This window comes from Mobula hypostoma, chromosome 11 (genome assembly GCF_963921235.1).
Source record: "Mobula hypostoma chromosome 11, sMobHyp1.1, whole genome shotgun sequence".
Lineage (NCBI taxonomy): Eukaryota > Metazoa > Chordata > Chondrichthyes > Myliobatiformes > Myliobatidae > Mobula > Mobula hypostoma.
The window spans coordinates 2,517,168-2,540,024 of record NC_086107.1 but is presented as its reverse complement, the minus strand read 5'-3'; the positions used below and the strand labels follow the sequence as shown (position 1 = coordinate 2,540,024).

Genomic DNA, 22,857 nt, shown 5'->3' with positions numbered 1-22,857 from the left:
ACATCCTCTCCACTTCCACTCTGTCCAGGCCTTTCAATATTTGATACGTTTCAATAAGATCCTTCCTCATTCTTCTAAAGTCCAGTGAATACAGACCCGAAGCCATCAAACACTCCTCATAGATTAACCTTTTTATTCCTGGAATCATTCTCGTGAACCTTCTGTAATGCCATCATATCTTTTCTTAGATAAGGGATCCAAAGCAGCTCGCAATACTCCAAGTAACTGTTGCCATGATGAGAAAACACCAAAGTCATGAGCCCTGGTTATTAGCACACAGAGAGATCCCTTTTCCACTTTCTTACCTACTCGTTTTCTGATCAAGATCAGGAAATCCGCACTAATGGAACCCACAGTAATGCTTCTGTGATAAGATTGTTGGAATCCACACTAACGATTAGGTGACAAGACTGTTGGAGGCCACACTCATGATTCAGTGAGAAAATTGTTGGAGGCCACATTCATAATAACATAGAAAGCCTACAGCACAATACAGGCCCTTCGGCCCACATGTCCTTACCTTAGAATTTACCTAGGGTTACCCATAGTCCTCTATTTTTCGAAGCTCCATACACCTATACAGAAGTCTCTTAAGAGACCCTATCGTATCCACCTCCACCACCATCCCCGGCAGTCCATTCCATGCATTCGCCACTCTTGGCGTAAAACACTTACCCCTGATATCTCCTCTGTACCTACTTCCAAGCACCTTAAAACTGTGTCCTCTCGTGTCAGCCAGTTCAGCTCTGGGAAAAAGCCTCTGACTATCCACACGATTAGTGCCTCTCATCATTTTATACACCTCTATCAGATCACCTCTCATCCTCTGTCGCTCCAAGGAGAGAAGGCCGAGTTCACTCAACCTGTCTTCATAAGGCATGCGCCCCAATCCAGGCAACATCCTTGTAAATCTCCTCTGCATCCTTTCTATGGTTTCCACATCCTTCCTGTAGTGAGGTGACCAGAACTGAGCACAGTACTCCAAGTGGGGTCTGACCAGGGTCCTATGTAGCTGCAACATTACCTCTCGGCTCCTAAACTCAATCCCATGATTGATGAAGGCCAATGCACCGTATGCCTTCTTAACCACAGAGTCAACCTGCGTCGCAGCTTTGAGTGTCCAATGGACTCGGACCCCAAGGTCCTTCTCATCCTCCACACTGCCAAAGGTCTTACCATTAATACTATATTCTGCCATCCTATTTGACCTACCAAAATGAACCACCTCACGCTTATCTGGGTTGAACTCCATCTGCCATTTTTCAGCCCAGTTTTGCATCCTATCAATGTCCCACTGTAATCTCTGACAGCCCTCCACACTATCCACAACACCTCACATCTTTGTGTCATCAGCAAATTTACTAACCCAACCCTTCACTTCCTCATCCAGGTCATTTATAAAAGTCATGAAGAGTAGGGGGTCCCAGAACAGATCCCTGAGGCACACCACTGGTCACCAGTCTCCATGCAGAATATGACCCATCTACAACCACTCTGCTTTTTGTGGGCAAGCCAATTCTGGATCCACAAAGCAAGATGCCCTTGGATCCCATGCCTCCTTACTTTCTCAATAAGCCTTGCATGGGGTACCTTATCAAATGCCTTGCTGAAATCCATATACACTACATCTACTGCCCTACCTTCATCAATGTGTTTAGTCACATACTCAAAAAAAATTCACAAGGCAGGACCTGCCTTTGACAAAGCCATGCTGACTATTCCGAATCATGTTATTCATCTCCAAATGTTCATAAATCCTGCCTCTCAGGATCTCTTCCATCGACTTGCCAACCACTGAGGTAAGACTCACTGGTCTATAATTTCCTGGGCTATCTCTACTCCCTTTCTTGAATAAGGGAACAACATCCGCAACCCTTCAACCTCTCTTGTCCCCACTGATGATGCAAAGATCATCACCAGAGGCTCAGCAATCTCCACCCTCGTAGCCTGGGGTACATCTCATCCAGTCCTGGTGACTTATCCAATTTGATATTTTCCAAAAGCTCCAGCACATCCTCTTTCTTAATATCTATATGCTCAAGCTTTTCAGCCAGCTGCAAGTCATCCCTACAATCGCCAAGATCTTTTTCCGTAGTGAATAATGAAGCAAAGTATTCATTAAGTACCTCTGCTATTTCCTCCAGCTCCATACACAATTATCCACTGTCACACTTGATTGGTCCTATTCTCTCTCATCTTATCCTCTTGCTCTTCACATACTTGTAGAATGCTTTGGGGCTCTCCTAAAACCCTGTTCGCTAAGTACTTCTCATGGCCCCTTCTGGCTCTCCTAACTTCCTTCTTAAGCTCCTTTCTGCTAGCCTTATAATCTTCTAGATCTCTATCATTACCTAATTTTTCTGAACTGCTGGTAAGCTTTTCTTTTCTTCTTGACTAGATTTACAACAGCCTGTGTACACCACTGTTCCTCTACCCTACCATCCTTTCCGTGTCTCATTGGAACGTATCTACACAGAATCCAACGCAAATATCCTCTGAACATTTGCCACATTTCTTCCATACGTTTCCCATCTGTTCCCAATTTATGCTTCAAGTTCCTGCCTGATAGCCTCATTTCCCCTTACTCCAATTAAATGCTTTCCTAACTTGTCTGTTCCTATCCCTCTCCAATGCTATGGTAAAGGAGATAGAATTGTGATCACTATCTCCCAAATGCTCTCCCACCGAGAGATCTGACACCTGACCAGGTACATTTCCAAACACCAGAACAATTACAGCCTCTCCTCTTGTAGGCTTAGAAACACATTGTGTCAAGAATCCATCCTGAACAGAATCCACCCTGAACACACCTAACAAACTCCACCCCATCTGAACCCCTTGCTCTGGGGAGATGCCAACCAATATTTGGGAAATTAAAATCTCCCACCACAACAACACTGTTATTATTACACCTTTCCAGAATCTGTCTCCCTAGCTGCTCCTCGATGTCCTTGTTACTATTGGGTGGTCTATAAAAAACACCCAGTAGAGTTACTGACCCCTTCCTGTTCCTAACTTCCACCCACAGAGACTCCATAGACAATCCCTCCATGACTTCCTCCTTTTCTACAGCCATGACACTATCTCTAATCAACAGTGCCATACCCCCACCTCTTTGGCCTCCCTTAATATCCTTTCTGAAACATCTAAAGCCTGGGACTTGAAGTAACCATTCTTGCCCCTGAGTCATCCAAGTCTCTGTAATGGCCACATCATAATTCCAAGTACTGATCCATGCTCTAAGCTCATCCGCTTTGTTCATAATACTCCTTGCATTAAAATAGACACATCTCAAATCATCGGTCTGAGTGCATCCCTTGTCTATCACCTGCCTACCCTCCTTCTCACACTGTCTACAAGCCTTCTCTATTTGTGAGCCACCAACTCATCCTCCATCGCTTCAGTTCGGTTCCCACCCCCCAGCTATTCTAGTATTCATGATTAGGTGATAAGGTGGACATCACTATCTGAAGAAGCAAGAGTTAGCTCTCAGGCTCACCTGGTCAGGATTGTTAAGACCGTTGCTCCAGACCAGCTCGAAGGTGCCATTGACGTAGCCTGCTTTAGCTGAGACGTCCTCAAACAGCTGCTTGACGAGAGTTGATGCAGGGAGGTTGAGAGTGATCCGCTGAGTGACCGACTTAGCATTTGTGGTGTCCTGAATAATACAGAGTACCCGTGGTTCATCTGCCGCCGTCTCTGACTGCAACAACATTGGTTATTGTTAAAATAGAGTAGCAGCTTTTATAGATCAGACATGCATTATTTTCATAGGTTTTGACTGCATCATACCCATATCTCACACAATTATTAAAGATTAGCTTTATTTGTCACATGTACATCAAAACACAGCAAAATAATCCCTCATCTGTCCTCTGTCTCCTCATTAGTCATCAAGCCACTAATCTTTGTCACTATCGATGTCATACATCTTTCCCCCAGCTTTATGGGTTCTCCTGTTTCTTCCTGTGGTGTGGCTCTGTCCCTGGGTGCTCTCAATGAGATGGCAGAGTACCTGCTACAGCATTCCACCAAGTTCTTCAGTTACCACAGCTCAATATAGTCAATGAGGACCAGTCTGGGCAATAATAGAAATAGGCTGGACCTGACCAACAGAATTTGTGCCAATATACATCCAGATATCCTTTCCATGTACCACTTTCTCTGTAGCTGCTTCACTACCTTCTGCATTGAAGACTTATGCACACCATGATGTGTCTGGATGGCAGGCAAACAAAACTTCTTCCACTGTATCTCCAACTACATGTCGGCAAACTAATAAACCAAACCTGAATTGAAGTGGAAAAGAATCTCGCAACAAATACCAATCCTTGACTTTCTTCATTTAATATATAGGCATCTGTTAGTCTCATGAGACCATGGATTTGCACCTTGGAAGGTTTCCAGGGCACAGGCCTGGGCAAGGTTGCATGGAAGACCGGCAGTTGCCCATGCTGCAAGTCTCTCCTCTCCACGCCACCGATGTTGTCCAAGGGAAGGGCACTAGGGCCGATACAGCTTGGCACCGGTGTCGTCGCAGAGCAATGTGTGGTTAAGTGCCTTGCTCAAGGACACAACACACTGCCTCAACTGAGGATCGAACTAGCGACCTTCAGACCACTAGACAGATGCCTTTAACCACTTGGCCATGCGCCAACACATTTCTTCATTTACTGTTATTTATTCAGAGAGACAGCACGGTAACAGGCCCTTCCAACTCAATTACACCCATCTCAGCAATTACAACTCTTACCATTTTAAAACGTGGGAGGAAATTGGGAGCACCCAGAGGAAACTCTCACAGTCACAGGGAGAACAGATTAAACTCCTTACAGACAGCAGCAGAACTGAACCCAGGTCACTGGTGTTGTGTTAGTATTACACCAACCACTACGCTACAGTGCCACTCCCTGTACTAGACTTGAATGTACCTAGTTCATTGTTCACTGCATTTCAACAGTATTCATTCCATATCGTGGCAATAAATTGTTATTTTATTGAACAGAAAACATATCTGCCTAACCATAATCTTTTTAAGAGTGACCCTAACCTTGCAACAAGTGACTGTTTTAAGTTTATCATGGATTTATGTTTCTGTAAAATATTACCAGTGAAGCTAGGTAATGTCATACAATAACAACCTAGTTATTGAGGTATCTTGTTCTGTATGTATTATTGAAAACAAAAGAACTTGGTCACCCTAGAGCCAGTGTAAACAGTGTCCCTTGTACAGTTGTGAAGTAAGGTACTGGTTGATAGGTATGCATTCCCACCCTGAATCAAGATACAGGTCGTCTTTCCAAAATGTCAGGTATTCAGAAACATTCAAGTTTAATATCATTGTCATATGTCATGAAGTATGTTTTGCAACAGCAGTACATTGCAATACATAATGTAAAAGAACTATAAATTACAATAAGAAACATACATATATATTAAACAAGTAGAGCAAAAAAAAGGGAAAAATGTGTGGTAGTTTACATGGGTACAATACCAATACAGTGATTAGAAAATTGGATTTTTATTTTCTACAGAAATGTTTTAAACACCAATAAACATATGTGAAAAGTAAAAATTTCAGGTTCTATACTGTATAAATTCTCTGATATTAAATTGAATTATTTGAAAGTCTGTGTCCTGAAAGCAAAAGTCATTAAATATATCCACTGCTTACAGTGTGAATCCATTTAGTTTAGTTGGTCTAACAGAAAGCTTGCTAAGCCATACAAAACTGAATAGCAAGTATTGTTGAATACCACAATTCAACAAACAGCGACTCAATAATTGAAGGTGTTGTGGACACTGCCCAAACTACCTACACTTCTACCCAAACGTGCAGTTTTGCATGTCTGATGCAGCATTGTTTGCAGTTTAGGAAAAAAACAGAAAATAATAATGAAAGCACTGAATCAGCCTTAACATAGTGGTTTATACTGAACTTTAAACAACCGACTTTGATGGGTTTATCTGTGTTTCAGCTGAAAAGCTGGATAGTCAATTCACATCCAATGACGAGTTCACAATCAGCACTGACTGTGAGGTATTGAAAGATGGTTGCATGTTTTAAGAGTTTTTTATTTGGAGCTGACAAATAGATCTCTGGATGACTGTAAACAACTGAAACAAAGATAGGTGGAGGAGCAGGGCAGGTAGTGTTGAAGCAGGGAGTCTGCAGACGGACTTGGACAGATAGGTGGAGGGGACACATCATGTTGACAAAACAAGGAATCTGCAGAAAGACTTGGACAGATTAGTAGATTGGGCAAAGAACTGGCAGATGGAATACAGTGTCAGGAAGTGTACAATCATGCATTTTGGTAGAAGGAATAAAGGTGGGTCAAATTGGTGGTATGGAAAGCAAAAGCAATGTTAACATTCATATCCAGAGAATGAGAATATAAGAGCAAGGATAAAATGCTGAGGCTTTATAAAGCATTGATCAGACCACACGAAGTATTGTGAGCACTTTTGGGCCCCTTATCTATGAGATGATGTGCTGACAATAGAGGGAGTCCAGAGGATGCTCACAAGAATAATTCCGGAATGGAAGTGTTAACATATGAGGAGTGCTGATGGCTCTGATCCTATACTCACTGGAGTTTAGAAGAATGGGGGGGGGGGGGGGGGTGCGGAATCTATCGAATAGTGGCCTAGATAGAATTGATGCGGTGAGGATGTGTCCTACAGTGAATGAGTCTTGGATCAAAGGGCACAGCATCAGAATAAAGAGACGTTGATTTAGGACAAGGTTGAGAAGGAGTTTCTTAAGCCAGAGGGTGGTGAATCTGTGGAATCCATTGCCACAGACAGCAGTGGTCTGAATGGCCTAATTCTGCATGTCTTATAGTCTAAGCACTATGACCTGAAGAGAAGTATGGAGACTTCTCACCACCTCAAATACCACTCACGCACACTGTGGGATGTTGCTCCAGGTACATTAGTTGCCACATATGTGAAGAGCAGAGACCAAACTTCTAAACATGTAGAGATGCAAGGCCCTATGTGCATACAATCTTAAACATCAGGCAGCATGGTGGCATAGCAGTTAGTGCAACACTATTACAGCGTTGGAGTTCTGAATTCAATCCTGGCGTCCTCTAAGGAGGTTGTACGTCCTTCCCAAGGAAAGCGTGGGTTTTTTCCAGGTGCTCCAGCTTCCTCCCACAGTCCACAGTGCAAATTGTCCAGTGATTAGACAAGGGATAAATCGGGGGAATTCTGGTGACACAGCTTGAAGGAGCCAGAAAGGCCTGTTCTGCACTTTATCTCAAAATAAATAAAATAAATAAAATCTATTTTGTTTTGCGAGCCAAATGGTAAACACCACAGTTTTTAAAGAGACACACAATGATATTTCTGTACTGTGTTAAATGTCAATAGATTCAATGAAATCCGAAGGTTAATAACAATTGTCTCAGTTCAGCTGGTGAGCAAATGTGATTATCTAGAGTTGCAAGAAGTTTGCGAACCCTTGCCAATTAACTGGTTTTCTGCATTAATTACTCATAAAATGTGGTCTAGTCTTCATCTAAGTCACAATAATAGACAAATACAGTCTGCTGAAACTAATAACACACAAACAATTATACTTTTCATGTTCAGGCGGCCCTCCTTATCCGCGAGGGATTGGTTTCGGGAACCCTCACGGGTACCAAAAAACGCAGATGCTCAAGTCCCTTATTCAACCTGTCTCAATGCAATGGACCTTAGGACCCAGCAGAACCGCAGACCTTATCAATGCAGTGAACATTAGGACCTGGCGGCAGAGCTCTGAATCCGCAGTGTTTCTGTTCATGAAAATAATCACGATCACGATTGAAAATAAAGTGGAAATAATAAAGCGATCGGAAAGAGGTGAAACACCATTGGTCATTGGAAACGCGTTAGGCTACAGTCGGTCAACAATCGGAAGAATTTTAAAGGATAAAGTGAGAAAGGCCTTGCCCCGGTGAAAGCTACAATTATTACGAAGCAATGCAGTGGTTTAATTATTGGGTTTTGGGTTTTTGATCCTCCACATCAACCCTGGCATGGATGGAGAGCGCGCTCGGGAGCAGTCTGTCACTGGATCCAACTCGGGAGCTTCCGTTCCCAAGCCCAGCGCTGAAACATACGCTTAAGTGTTTTATATGCATTGAAAGGTAAAATATATACTATATACTAAAACAAACGTTTGACTAACTGACACTAAACCGTTTTTTTTCAATCTGAATCCACGATAACCTATGCACATCCTCCCGTATACTTTAAATCATCTCTAGATTACTTATGATACCTAATACAATGTAAATACTATGTAAAATAGATGTTACTCTGCATTGTTTAGGGAATAATGACAAGAAAAAAAAGTCTGTACACGCTCGAACAACAAGTGCTGGAAGAGCACTTCCTGGTTTTCTCGATTCGCGGTTGGTTGAATTCACGCTTGCGGAACTCGCGGATAAGGAGGGCCGACTGTATTTAATGAACATATTATTTAATCATTCACAGTCCAGGCTAGAAAAAGTATGTGAACCCTTGTATTTAATAACTGGTAGAACCTCCTTTAGCAGCAATAACCTCCATCAAGCATTTCCTGTAGCTGCTGATCAGAAGAGGAATTTTAGACCATTCCTCCATACAAAACTTAAAGTTCATCAATATTTCTGAGATACCTTGCATGAACAGCCCTCGCTCTCTTCAGGTCATGCCACAGCATCTCAATTGGGTTAAGATCTGGGCTCTGACTTGGCCATTCCAAAACACGAATTTTCTTCTTTTTAAACCATTCAGTTGTTGATTTACTCTTTTGTTTCAGATCATTGTCTTGCTGCATCATTCAACTTCTATTAAGTTTCAGGTGATGGACTGTTACCCTGACATTCTCCTGTAAAATGTCCTGGTGCAATTTTGAATTCCTTCAACAAATGCATGAAGTTCCCAAACTTGGAAGTAATTCTGTCATAACACACAGGGATTAAAGCTACAGCATGTGTTAAAGTATCACTGGGTTTCCAGATTTTCACGGAGACTTGGGGGCACTTGGTTGTGGGGCCAAAATATTTTGTATCCAATCAGCAGCAACGAGTCACTAAGCAGGATTTTAGACAACAGTTGAGATGCACAGCAGGAGATGCATTTAAGGAGAAATAGTAACTGTGAGAAATGAATACATTCCTAAGGGCAGCGAGGAGGGGATGGGAGTTGGCCGACATTGTGAATAATCATAGAGTCAAAGAACACTACAGCACAGAAACAGGCCCTTCAGTCCATCTCATCCAGACCATAGCCCTCCATACCCCTCCCATCAATGTACCTAAATGTGGCAACTGAATCTGCATCCACCACTTGCACTAGCAGCTTGTTCCACACTCTCCCCACCCTCTGAGTGACAAAGGTCCCCTTCATGCTCCCCTTAAATGGTTCCCCTTTCATCCTTAACCCATGAGCTCTAGTTCTAATCTCACCTAATCTCAGTGGAAAAAGCCTGCTTACATTTATCCTATCTATACCCCTCATAATTTTTTATACCTCTATCAAATCTCCACTCAGTCTCCTATGCTCCAAGAAATAAAGTCCTAATCTATTCAACCTTTCCCTATAACTCAGGCCCTAAAGTCCCCATCAACATACTTGTATAATTTCTCTGCACTTTCAATCTTATTGACATCTTTCCTGTAGGTAGGTAACCAAAACTGGACACAGAACTCCAAATTAGGCCTCACCATAAATAAACAGCAGCGTGGCCAGAATGGGCCAAAATGTAGCTGTACACTAAGCAATATAAAAAAAATCTGAATCAAAATCAGGTTTAATATCTCTGGCATATGTCACAAAATTTGTTTTGAGACAGTACATTGCAATACATAATAAAAATTATAAATTACAATAAGAAATATATTAAAAATTAAGTAGTACAAAATGAGCCAAATAATAGTAGTGTTTATGGGTTCATCGTCTATTCATAAATCTGATGGCAGTGGGGAAGAACTCCGCTTTAAATATACTCAAATACTTAGCCTCCACAGCCGTTTGAAGCAATGAATTCTACAGATTCTTGCTAAAGAAATTCCTCTTCATCTCTGTTCTAAGATAGGTCTCAGGCCTGGGAATTTCAGGTGAATGCTGTAACAAAGCATGAAGTTAATAGTCCAAAGGCAGATTACTGCATTCCCTCCCCCAAAACCCATCCATCCATCTCATGTGATGGCATCGGGAGCTACTTTGAATATTCTCGACGTGGTTTAATTGGGACTTTGTCCAGCTGCCTGACGCATGTTCCAGTCTTGTGCACTCACCAGCCTTTTAGAATATGAAAGTAAAAGAAATCTGCAGATTGAGCACAAGAGTCGGGATGTCATGTAACGACTGAAAAGACATCACTGAGACTACCCATGGAGTATTCTGTGTAGTTCTGGTTACCTAGCTATTGGAAGAATGCTTTAAGGTCACGGAGGACTACAGCACAGAAACGGGTCCTTCAGCTCAGCTAGTCCGTGCTGAACTGTTATTCTGCCCAGTCTCCTCAACCTGTACTTGGACCATATCTCTCCATTCCCAACCCATACATGTACTTTTTCAAACTTTTCTTCAATGTTGAAATCAAACCCACAGCCACTACCTTCTCCGGCAGCTTGTTCAATATTCGCACTAACCTTTGAATGAAGAATTTTATCTTATGTAGCACAAGCAGTTCAAAAATCTGTCAATGACCCCGGAAAGGCAGGGGATTTTTATCTGTGGTGCATAGGGATCACTTTATAGAGGTATATCATGAGGGGCAAAAATTCTTTTCCCCCCCGTAAAGGGGATCCCAAAACCTGAGGGGATAGGTTTAACGTGAGATGGGTGAGATTTAAGGAGTACCTGAGGGACAATATTTTCACACAAAAGGTGGCAAGTATATGGGACAAGCTGTCAGAGGAAGTTGTAGAGGCGGGCACAGTTATAAGTTTGAATTTTATTTACAAACGTTTGTATTTAGATACAGTATAACAGCATCCCGTCTTTGGACTGAGAGAGGAAACCAGAGCATCTAGAGGAAACCCACTCAGTCACTGAGAGAATGTACAAACTCCTTACAAACAGTGGTGAGAATATTTAAAATATTTAAATAGTAGGTGCATTTTGAGAACATCTTACAATGTTTAAAAAATACATGCATTTTGAGAACACAACATCTCAACACTAAATTTTAAACTAATAGATTTTTTTGCCCTAGATGAAGATAGATGAAAAGTAACCGAAGGTTGCTCTGTTGCTTTGTGCATGTTTCAAATGGCCTCACCACATTGTACAGAGAAGTTTGCGCAAACAATAGCAATTGAATACCTCTAAAAGGCACCAGACAATAGTTTTAAAAATATAAAAAGCTACAAAAGCTTCCTCAGAATACACTATGCAGGTTTAATTGTCATTCAACCATACATGAAAATCCATGAATACAGCCAAACAATGATCCCGGTGCCAAGGTGCAAAACACAGTACTGACAGCAGACAGCACATACAGTAGATATATGATACAGTTGCACAAAAATAATAGCAATATACAGACGTCAACACTAGAAAGTCAGGAGAGCATATACTGAGAAAAGAATGCTCAGAAGTGGAGAATTGGCTCATGCTACTGTGCAGTCACTCAACACTTACAGCAAGTTAAACAAGAAAGGAGCAAAGGTCATCAGTGGCCACTGAACTTAAAAAGACGGTAAACACGAGGAAGTCTGCAGAAGCTGGAAATTCAAGCAACTCACAAAAAATGCTGGTGGAACACAGCAGGCCACGCAGCATCTATAGGAAGAGGTACAATCGACGTTTCTGGCCGAGACCCTTCATCAAGGCTAACTGAAAGAAGAGATAGTAAGAGATTTGAAAGTGGGAGGGGGAGGATGAGATCCAAAATGATAGAAGAAGACAGGAGGAGGAGGAGGAGGAGGAGGGATGTAGCTAAGAGCTGGAAAGTTGATTGGCAAAAGGGATACAAGGCTGGAGAAGGGAGAGGATCATGGGACGGGAGGCCTAGGGGGAAATGACCTTTTTTAAAGAAAGGGGCTTCCCTTCCTCCACCATCAACTCTGCTCTCAAACGTATCTCTCCCATTTCACACACATCTGCTCTCACCCCATCCTCCCGCCACCCCATTAGGAATAGGGTTCCCCTTGTCCTCACCTACCACCCCACCAGCCTCGGAGGTCCAACATATAATTCTCTGTAACTTCCGCCACCTCCAACTGGATCCCACCACCAAGCATATCTTTCCCTCTCCCCTATTTCTGCTTTCCACAGGGATCACTCCCTACGCGACGTTCTTGTCCATTCGTCCCCCCCATCCCTTCCCACCGATCTCCCTCCCGGCACTTATTCTTGTAAGTGAAACAAGTGCTACACATGCCCTTACACTTCCTCCCTTACCACCATTCAGGGCCCCAGACAGTCCTTCCAGGTGAGGTGACATGTCACCTATGAGTCGGCTGGGGTGATATACTGCGTCTGGTGCTCCCGGTGCAGCCTTCTATCTATTGGCGAGACCTGACGCAGACTGGGAGACAGTTTCGCTGAACACCTACGTTCTGTCTGCCAAAGAATGCAGGATCTCCCAGTGGCCACACATTTCAATTCCACGTCCCACTCCCATTCTGATATGTCTATCCACGGCCTCCTCTACTGTCAAGATGAAGCCACACTCAGGTTGGAGGAACAACACCTTATATTCCGTCTGGGTAGCCTTCAACCTGATGGCATGAACATTGGCTTCTCTAACTTCCATTAATTCCCCTTCCTTCCCTTCTTACCCCATCCCTTACTTATTATTTTTTATTTTTTCCCCTTTCTTTCTCTTTTTTTTCCTCCCTCTGTCCCTCTCACTATATCTTCCTCTGATGCTCCCCTCCTCCTTTCTATCCCCCTAGGCTTCCTGTCCCACAATCCTCTCCCTTCTCCAGCCTTGTATCCCTTTTGCCAATCAACTTCCCAGCTCTTGGCTCCATCCCACCCCCTCCTGTCTTCTCCTATCATTTCGGATCTCCCCCTTCCACTTTCAAATCTCTGACTATCTCTTCTTTCAGTTAGTCCTGATGAAGGGTCTCGGCCCGAAACGTTGACTGTGCTTCTTCCTAGAGATGCTGTTTGGCCTGCTGCGTTCCACCAGCATTTTGTGTGTGTTGCTTAAAAAGACAGTACAGGTACAGGAATTCTCAGTTTCTAATTAACCAAAAATAAAGCTACATTATGGCAGTTAAAACAAACAACAGGAGAAGTAAGCCAACTACGTTTGTTTCTTTTGTTAGCACTGCCCAAGATTACTGGAACAATGTGAAACCCCGGCCAGGCCATGTTATTGCCTCATTCACAGGCTGTTAATATTTTCCAGCCAATGCAACACTGATACTACCTGAGAGAATTTCTTCTTCATTTCCTCAAAGATACTTTGTCTGCAACTCCAAAACATCCCCTAAGATACACAAAAGGTAAAATTACATATTTTAAATCATATGAAAAGCAAAAATACATGCTAGGGGAAATACCAGAAACAAGAAACAATATGCCAAAGAGCAAGCAGAGATTACATTGTTAGATGTACAGTGGACTCAGGTTAATTGGGCGATTGGTTAATCAGGGCAGCTGCTTATTTGGGATGTCTTAAAGAACAAAAACTAATTGAGAAAATACCTGGGATTCCCTTCATTTATGTGGGACATAATGCCACTTAATTGGGACAGGAGACTTGCTGAACAATTTTTAAACTAGCATCAGACGCCTATACTTGTGTAGCCATTAGACGCTACACTGTAGTCAGAGCGAACAGTTTTTAAATAGCATCAGTTGCATTGTGTTTGTATTAAAAAGCTGTGATTTTTGTCACTAATAGTGAGAAATAAGCAGTAAGATAATTACACTATTGTTTCAAGCATTCAGGCTCGGAGGCTGACAGTCAAAATGAAACAATTGCACCACTTCAAAAAGTCAGTAGCCTCAAAGAATTTGAAGGCATCGACAACCATCTTCAATGTTACAATGAAAATAAAAATTTGGCAGATGTAATCATCAAAAGCATTGTATGAAGGCAGTCCATAATCCGCACTAGGTGTCTGCACTGATTTTGTTAATTCACTGTCAATCAAAAGAACAAGGCAGCTTACACTGGATAAATTCCTCTGTCAACAGCTATCAGATCTAATGCAGTTTTATAATACTATAGCAGCAGTGGTATTGTTCTAATTGGTTCCGTATTTCATTTAAATACATAATTTGTTACTCAGTTAAACGTCTTTTTTAAATAGCTTTTTTAACTATTTCCATAAAACTTCAGCTAACTGGGACAGCCACTTAATTGGGCCAAAATGTACTGGTCTCGATTAACATGCATCTACAATAATTCAAAATAAGTTGTAATAGTTTTAAAAACAAAAACAAAAGGAGACAATAAAAGGACCCCTCCTTAGTCTACATTTTTAACCCCAGGTATAAATCCCTTGGGTAATAGCCACACAGCTACAAGGGACTGCAGATGCTCAAATCTGGGGTAACACATAGGCACTTTTTACAACAACATCTACGTCCCGATCCAAAACATCCACTGTCCATTTCCCTCCATTGATGCTGCCTGACCTGCCGAGTTCCTTCTAGTGCCTTTTGTGTTTTGTACAGCATCTAGCCCATCAGTTCTGTCATACCTTTGTTAACCTATATGTCTCTAAATTCCGGTAAAATTCTTAAGCAACACACACAAAATGCTAGAGAAACTCAGCAGGTCAGGCAGCATCTACAGAAATGAATAAATAGCCAAGCTATTTAAGTGGAACAAGTGCTACACATGCCCTTACACTTCCTGCCTTACCACCATTCAGGGCCTCAGACAGTCCTTGCAGGTGAGGCCACACTTCACCTGTGAGTCGGCTGGGGTGATATACTGCATCCGGTGCTCCCGATGTGGCCTTCTATATATTGGCGAGACCCGACGCAGACTGGGAGACCGCTTTGCTGAACATCTACGCTCTGTCCGCCAGAGAAAAGCAGGATCTCCCGGTGGCCACACATTTTAATTCCACATCCCATTCCCATTCTGACATGTCTATCCACGGCCTCCTCTACTGTCAAGATGAAGTCACACTCAGGTTGGAGGAACAACACCTTATATTCCGTCTGGGTAGCCTCCAACCTGATGGCATGAACATTGACTTCTCTAACTTCCGCTAATGCCCCACCTCCCCCTTGTACCCCATCCATTATTTATTTATATACACGCATTCTTTTTCTCTCTCTCTCCTTTTTCTCCCTCTGTCCCTCTGACTATACCCTTTGCCCGTCCTCTGGGTTTCCCCCCCTCCTCCTTTTCCTTCTCCCTGGGCCTCCCGTCCCATGATCCTCTCCTATCCCTTTTGCCAATCACCTGTCCAGCTCTTGGTTCCATCCCTCCCCCTCCTGTCTTTTCCTATCATTTTAGATCTACCCCTCCACCTCCCCCTCCCACTTTCAAATCTCTTACTAGCTCTTCCTTCAGTTAGTCCTGACGAAGGGTCTCGGCCCGAAACATGGACTGTACCTCTTCCAAGAGATGCTGCCTGGCCTGCTGCGTTCACCAGCAACTTTGATGTGTGTTGCTTGAATTTCCAGCATCTGCAGAATTCCTCGTGTTTACGTTTTTAAATAGCCACCCTTTTGGGCCGAGACCCTTCTGCAGGATAGGAAAGGAAGGGAGAGGGTGCCAGAATAAACAGGGGTGGGTGGGGGGGGGGAGTGGAAGGCTAGCTAGAAGGTGATAGGTGAAGCCAAGTGGAAAAGTCAAGGGCGGGAGAAGGAATCTGATCGGAGAACAGTGTGGACAATACGGGAAAGGGAAGGAGGAGAGGACACAGTGGGAACTAAGAGGCAAGTGAGAAAGAAGAATTAAAAAGTCAGAGTGGGGAACAGGTAAAATTTGTTTTCTAGAAGAAATCTATATTCATGCCATCAGGTTGGAGGAATACAAGGTGTTGCTCCTCCACCCTGAGGGTGGCCTCATCTTAACAACAAGAGGAGACCATGGGCCAACATGCTGGAACTGGAATGGGAATCGGAATTAAAATGTTTGGCTGCCAGGAAGTTCCACTTGTTGGGGATGGTGTAGAAGTGTTCAACAAAGCGGTCCCCCAATTTACAACAGTTCTCACCAATGTAGAGGCCGTACTGGGAGCACCCGACACAACAGCCCACCCCAGCAGATTCGCAATCTTAACTGTAGATCTCACACTATTCTCTCATCCTAACAGTCAGTCTGGCAAATCCATACCTCAGGAACATTGCCTTTGCTAAACAGAAAGTTATAGAAACATAGAAAACCTGCAGCACAATACAGGCCCTTCGGCCCACAAAGCTGTGCCGAACATGTCCTTACCTTAGAACTACCAAGGCTTACCCATAGCCCTCTATTTTTCTAAGCTCCATGTATCCATCCAGGAGTCTCTTAAAAGACCCTATCGTTTCCGCCTCCACCACCGCCACCCCATTCCACGCACTCACCACTCTCTGCGTAAAAGACTTACTCCTGACATCTCCCCTGTACCTACTTCCAAGCACCTTAAAACTATGCCCTCTCGTGCTAGCCACTTCAGTCCTGGGAAAAAGCCTCTGACTATCCACACAATCAATGCCTCTCATCATCTTGTACACCTCTATCAGGTCACCTCTCATCCTCCGTCACTCCAAGGAGAAAAGGCCGAGTTCACTCAACCTATTCTCATAAGGTATGCTCCCCAATCCAGGCAACATCCTTGTAAATCTTCTCTGCAGCCTTTCTATGGTTTCCATGTCCTTCCTGTAGTGCAGCAACCAGAACTGAGCACAGTACTCCAAGTGGAGTCTGACCAGGGTCCTCTATAGCTGTAACATTACCTCTTGGCTCTTAAACTCAATCCCATGATTGATGAAGGCCAATGCTCCGTATGCCTTCTCAAACACAAAGTCAACCTGTGCAGCAGCTTTGAGTGTCCTATGGACTCGGACCCCAAGATCCCTCTGATCCTCCACACTCCCAAGAGTCTTGCCATTATTATATTCCGCCCTCATATTTGACCTACCAAAATGAACCACCTCACACGTATCCGGGTTGAACTCCATCTGCCACTTCTCAGCCCAGTTTTGCATCCTATCAATGTCCCGCTGTAATTTCCACACTATCCACAACACCCCCAACATTTGTGTCATCAGCAAATTTATTAACCCATCCCTCCACTTCCTCATCCAGGTCATTTATAAAAATCACAAAGAGTGGGGGTCCCAGAACAGATCTCTGAGGCACACCAATGGTCACCGGCCTCCATGCAGAATATGACCCATCTACAACCACTTTTTGCCTTCCGTGGACAAGCCAATGCTAGATCCATAAAGCAAGGTCCCCTTAGATCCCATGCCTCCTTACTTTCCCAATAAGCCTTGCATGGGGTACCTTATCAAATACCTTGCTGAAAGCCATATACACTATATCTACTGCCCTACCGTATCAACATGTTTAGTCACATTCTCAAAAAATTCAATCAGGTTCGTAAGGCACGACCTGCCTTTGACAAAGCCATGCTGACTATTCCGAATCATGTTATACATCTCCAAATGTTCATAAATCCTGCCTCTCAGGATCTCTTCCTTCAACTTGCGAACCACTGAAGTAAGACACACTGGTCTATAATTTCCTAGGTTATCTCTACACTCTTTCTTGAAGAAGGGAACAACATCCGCAACCCTCCAACCTTCCGGAACCTCTCTTGTCCCCATTGATGATGCAAAGATCGTCACCAGCAATCTCCACCCTCACCTCCCACGGTAGCCTGGGGTACATCTCATCCGGTCCCGGTGACTTATCCAACTTGATGCTTTCCAAAAGCTCCAGTATATCCTCTTTCTTAATATCTACATGCTCAAGCTTTTCAGCCAGCTGCAAGTCATCACTACAATCGCCAAGATCCTTTTCAGTAGTGAATAATGAATCAAAGTATTCATTAAGTACCTCTGCTATTTCCTCCGGCTCCATACACATTTTTCCACTGTCACACTTGATTGGTCCTATTCTCTCTCATCTTATCCTCTTGCTCTTCACATACTTGTAGAATGCCTTGGGGTTCTCCTTAATCCTGTCCGCCAAATACTTCTCATGGCCCCTTCTGGCTCTCCTAACTTCCTTCTTAAGCTCCTTTCTGCTAGCCTATAATCTTCTAGATCTCTATCATTACCTAATTTTTCGAACCGCTGGTAAGCTTTTCTTTTCTTCTTGACTAGATTTACAACAGCCTTTGTACACCACGGTTCCTGTACCCTTCCATCCTTTCCCTGTCTCATTGGAACGTATCTACACAGAACCCCATGTAAATATCCCCGGAACATTTGCCACATTTCTTCCATATGTTTCCCTGAGAACATCTGTTTCCAATTTATGCTTCCAAGTTCCTGCCTGATAGCTTCATATTTCCCCTTACTCCAATTAAATGCCTTCCTAATTTGTCTGTTCCTGTCCCTCTCCAATGCTATGGTAAAGGAGATAGAATTGTGATCACTATCTCCAAAATGCTCTCCCAGTGAGAGACCTGACCAGGTTCATTTCCTAATACTAGATCAAGTACAGCCTCCCCTCTTGTAGGCTTATCTACATATCGTACAGTGGTACAGCACAATTGGTTATTGAAAAGTTGTCCTGTGATAAGGCTATGGTTACACTGATGAGTTGCAGTGGGGTTCGTTGCGCCACAAGGGCCTGTTCTGTGCTGTATCGCTAAATAAATAAATAAGAATTTTTACCAACATTGAAAATTCAGTTTATTCTTATGAACTAAAAGTGGCTTTAGAAACCAAGGTACAAGGGTTGACATGGTGTGCTTTCAGAAAGCAAACCTTTCAGTACTAGTGTGCCACAGAGACAACCTGACCCTGGCAGGAGCACAGAAGGACAGCAAAGCTACACAGCAGGAATGCAGAGAAGTAAAAGAACAAAGGTAAAGGTACATGAGGACATGAATAAACAAGAGCTATTTAATTATTAGTATGGCTACCAACTTTATATTATGACCTAAGCAGAGTTTAGATCTAAGTGCCTTTCAAGGTTAATTCTAAAATCTATATGGTTTAATGTCATTTCCTATAAAGGAAGTGTAGAGTGAAATAATGTTACTCCAAATCTGACACAGCACAAAAAAACACAAGATAAAGAACACAATAAATAAATATTTTAAAAAAGCTAAAACACATTGTATGTACATAAAGTGTCGTTAGGCACAGGAGTGTCTGTACATAAATGATCGAGTAGTGGTGAAGGTGTTGATGAGCCTTACTGCTTGGGAAAAGTAACTGCTTTTGAGTCTGGTGGTCCTGGTGGGGATGCTACATAGCCTTTACCCTAACGGGAATGGGACAAACAGTCCATGAGCAGGATATGTGGAATCCTTCATGATATCACTGACCATTTTCCATTACCTTCCTGTATGCATGTCCTTGATGGTGCTGGTGATGGCTCATAGAGTGAAAAACACATAACAGAAAACTTATAGAGGCAACAATTCTGTCAGTAGGTTCAGCAGGGATGGAACAAAATCTTGGCCAAGGAATCATGAGATGGCTTGAGCTTTAATCTGTACAGGTGACACTTTAAAGATAGATACTTGTGTTCTGCTGCTGCACTTGTTAAGCCATGCTTACAGTACACTAAAAAGAATGCCACCAAGAAGAATTTATGAAGAAATATTCAATACAAGGTGCTCTTTACCTCACTTCCAGCTCTATCTCTATCTATATACACACATATAAAAACACAGGCCGGACTTAGATTACTCAGGTAGGGGTGACCATGAAACACAGTATTGGTTCAGTGAAAGGTAAGAGTTGCAGTACAATGCTCAAAAACTTTTAAGTGGCACAAGATGATAAAGGGACATTATTCCCATAGATAGTTTAATCGATTGGTTTATCCAAAATCCAAGTTGCCTGACATGCTGCATTACACTGCAAGTCTGAAAAGAGCAAGCTACCCCAATCAAATCTCCATTCTCAAAATTACACTACATGATAACTATTACTTCAGAGATTTGCAATCATGTAGAAGTACAGCTCATTAACATTCCCCTACTAATACTTCCCACAAAGTTTTACAATAAGTGGTGTTTGCTGATTATAGGGATGTGGAGTAGGAGCCATGTGAGAGCCACTGGGGAATTACTTGGTCCACATTGCTACTCTCTTGACTGCAAAGGAAGAAGCAATTACCACTGATACTTATTGTGTCTGGATTTGAGCCACTGGACAAACACTGCTTTATCCCTGCAACACACACCTTGCAGATGCAATAAATTAGGTCAGCGATAAGCAGCTTGGAGTGTGTATATTTATCAAAGTGAACTAGAAAATTAATCACAATGGATCAGAGTATATTTACTGCAACTTAAAATGATTTCTTTATTTTTGATTTATTTAGAAATGCCCCACCAGCCATAGAAGCCGCATCACTCAGCAACCCACCTATTTAATCCTAGCCTAATCATGGGACTATTTACAATGACCAATTCACCTACCAAATGTTACATCTTTAAACTGCTGGAAGGAACAAGAGCACACTCATAGGGAAAACATCTCAACTCATTATGGACAGCAGTTGGAATTGACACCGGGTCACTGGTGCTGTAAAGTGTTATGCTAACCATTTTTATTTGCCAACCATTTTTTGGGATTTGTCAATCCCAAAAGACAAGTTGAATAACCAAGTTGAATACATTGTCCACATCATTTATATACAGAGTTACTAGCAATGCACAATGACATTAAACCTGAATCTTATTATATGACTTTAGAACTCATGCCAGTACATAGCTAGCTTGCTGATGCCAGATTCAAACTTTCAGGGAAATTTACCTTTGCTCAGTAACAAAGACTATTTTTATCTCACACAGATGACTTTGCATGACTTTTCTTTAATCTAACCATTTAATTTGTCTGGAGCCTCTGAATGTCATGAAGCATTTTCACTCATTAAGTGGAAGCATTCCTCTGGAGTCAAGCAGCAACTCCTATAATCAGTCTGCAACTCATTGGAAACACTCTCCTACAAGTAATTAGTACACATGTACGCCAGGGAACCCAGATCACACATTCAGTAATTATGTGCCGTTCCCAGTAATTCCCAGTAATTGTCAAGTGCTGTTATCCAGGTGAACACTAACTTTAATTCTGAATTGCTTCATCATCCTAAAAGCATAGAACATAGAACAGTACAACACAGTGCAGGCCCTTCGGCCCACATTGTTGTGCCGACCCTCAAACCCTGCCTCCCATATAACCCCCCACCTTAAATTCCTCCATATTCCTGTCTAGTAGGATCCAAAGTGATCCAATTACACTGATATTTCTACATTAGGGTGCTGCGGGAGTAGTACAACTTAGTAAAAGGATTTCAGTTCCAAAGCTATCCTGGATTCACTCTCAAGTTCATAAAGTAATCAAAAACACATGAAATACTCTTAACAATTTCATCTAACCTCCCTAATCCAGAGGAGGAGTGAAACATGGATATCAGTATAAGATTTGTCATTCAACTTCAAGTTTAATTATCATTCAACAATATATGAACATAGCTAAATGGAAAAGCATTCCTCTGGAGCCAAGCAGCAACACAGATTATCAGCAGGATATAGTACAAATGGTTACAATTTCAAAAAACATACAGTCACAAAGGAAAAAAATAAGAATAATATAGCCCAAATACAACAATGGCATGCCTGTAGTCATGGTCAAGCTTGTTCTTCCACCGAGCAAACAATGGAGGGCAGCACAGCCGAGAGGGGCCAACCCCCAACCCTGAACAGATTGCAGCTCGCCCTACAGAGGCTCTCCCACACCACCTCTCGCGCCTCCTATCCTGGATGGCTACAAGAGGTAAGACCGCAGCTTCAGCCTAAACATAGAAACATAGAAATTAGGTGCAGGAGTAGGCCATTCAGCCCTTCGAGCCTGCACCACCATTCAGTATGATCATGGCTGATCATCCAACTCAGAACCCTGTACCAGCCTTCTCCCCCATACCCACTGATCCCTTTAGCCACAAGGGCCATATCTAACTCCCTCTTAAATATAGCCAATGAACTGGTCTCAACTGTTTCCTGTGGCAGAGAATTCCACAGATTCATCACTCTCTGTGTGAAGAAGTTTTTCCTCATCTCGATCCTAAAAGGCTTCCCCTTTATCCTTAAACTGTGACCCCTCGTTCTGGATTTCCCCAACATCGGGAACAATCTTCCTGCATCTAGCCTGTCCAATCCCATTAGGATTTTATACGTTTCAATAAGATCCCCCCTCAATCTTCTAAATTCCAACGAGTCTCAGCCTAGTCGATCCAGACTTTCATCATATGAAAGTCCTGCCATCCCAGGAATCAATCTGGTGAACCTTCTTTGTACTCTCTCTATGGCAAGGATGTCTTTCCTCAGATTAGGGGACCAAAACTGCACACAATACTCCAGGTGTGGTCTCACCAAAGCCTTGTACAACTGCAGTAGTACCTCCCTGCTCCTGTACTTTGCTACAACCTTGCCACAACCGAGGCAATGCAGCTGCCCCGCCAACCACCACGCCATGGAACCAGTGAAATGGACTTGCAGTATTCAGGTAAAACATCCATTCTAAAGTAGTTCTTTTTTCCCCTGACTAAAATCTAAAGAATTTTAGAAAAGATCTCTTCCATTCCAGGTGGCCACCATACATTTTGTTTTTGAAGGGATCCTTATCTCTTGCATCATTTGAAACTCTATATTAGAGTTACAAGCCAAAATTTAACTGGTTCATGTCAACCTCAGTCAGCTTTATGCAGAATTGAGCAAATACAGTGGATTCTGGTTAATTGAGCCATCAGTTAATCCTGGCAGCCACTTATTT

General features: G+C 42.7%; 1 protein-coding gene across 5 annotated transcripts in view; it reads right to left on the bottom strand.

Moving 5' to 3' along the window:
* usp47 (ubiquitin specific peptidase 47) overlaps positions 1-22,857 on the bottom strand; it is a 227,780-nt gene that overhangs the window by 146,434 nt on the left and 58,489 nt on the right. For 3 of the 5 annotated variants that reach the window (XM_063061574.1, XM_063061573.1, XM_063061576.1), the window contains 2 exons: positions 13,370-13,429; positions 3,500-3,703 (listed from right to left, as the gene is read on the bottom strand). In XM_063061574.1, the coding sequence (XP_062917644.1) occupies positions 3,500-3,703; positions 13,370-13,429 (264 nt within the window). The remainder of the gene's footprint in view (positions 1-3,499; positions 3,704-13,369; positions 13,430-22,857) is intronic. The other 2 variants (XM_063061578.1, XM_063061577.1) reach the window with 1 other exon arrangement.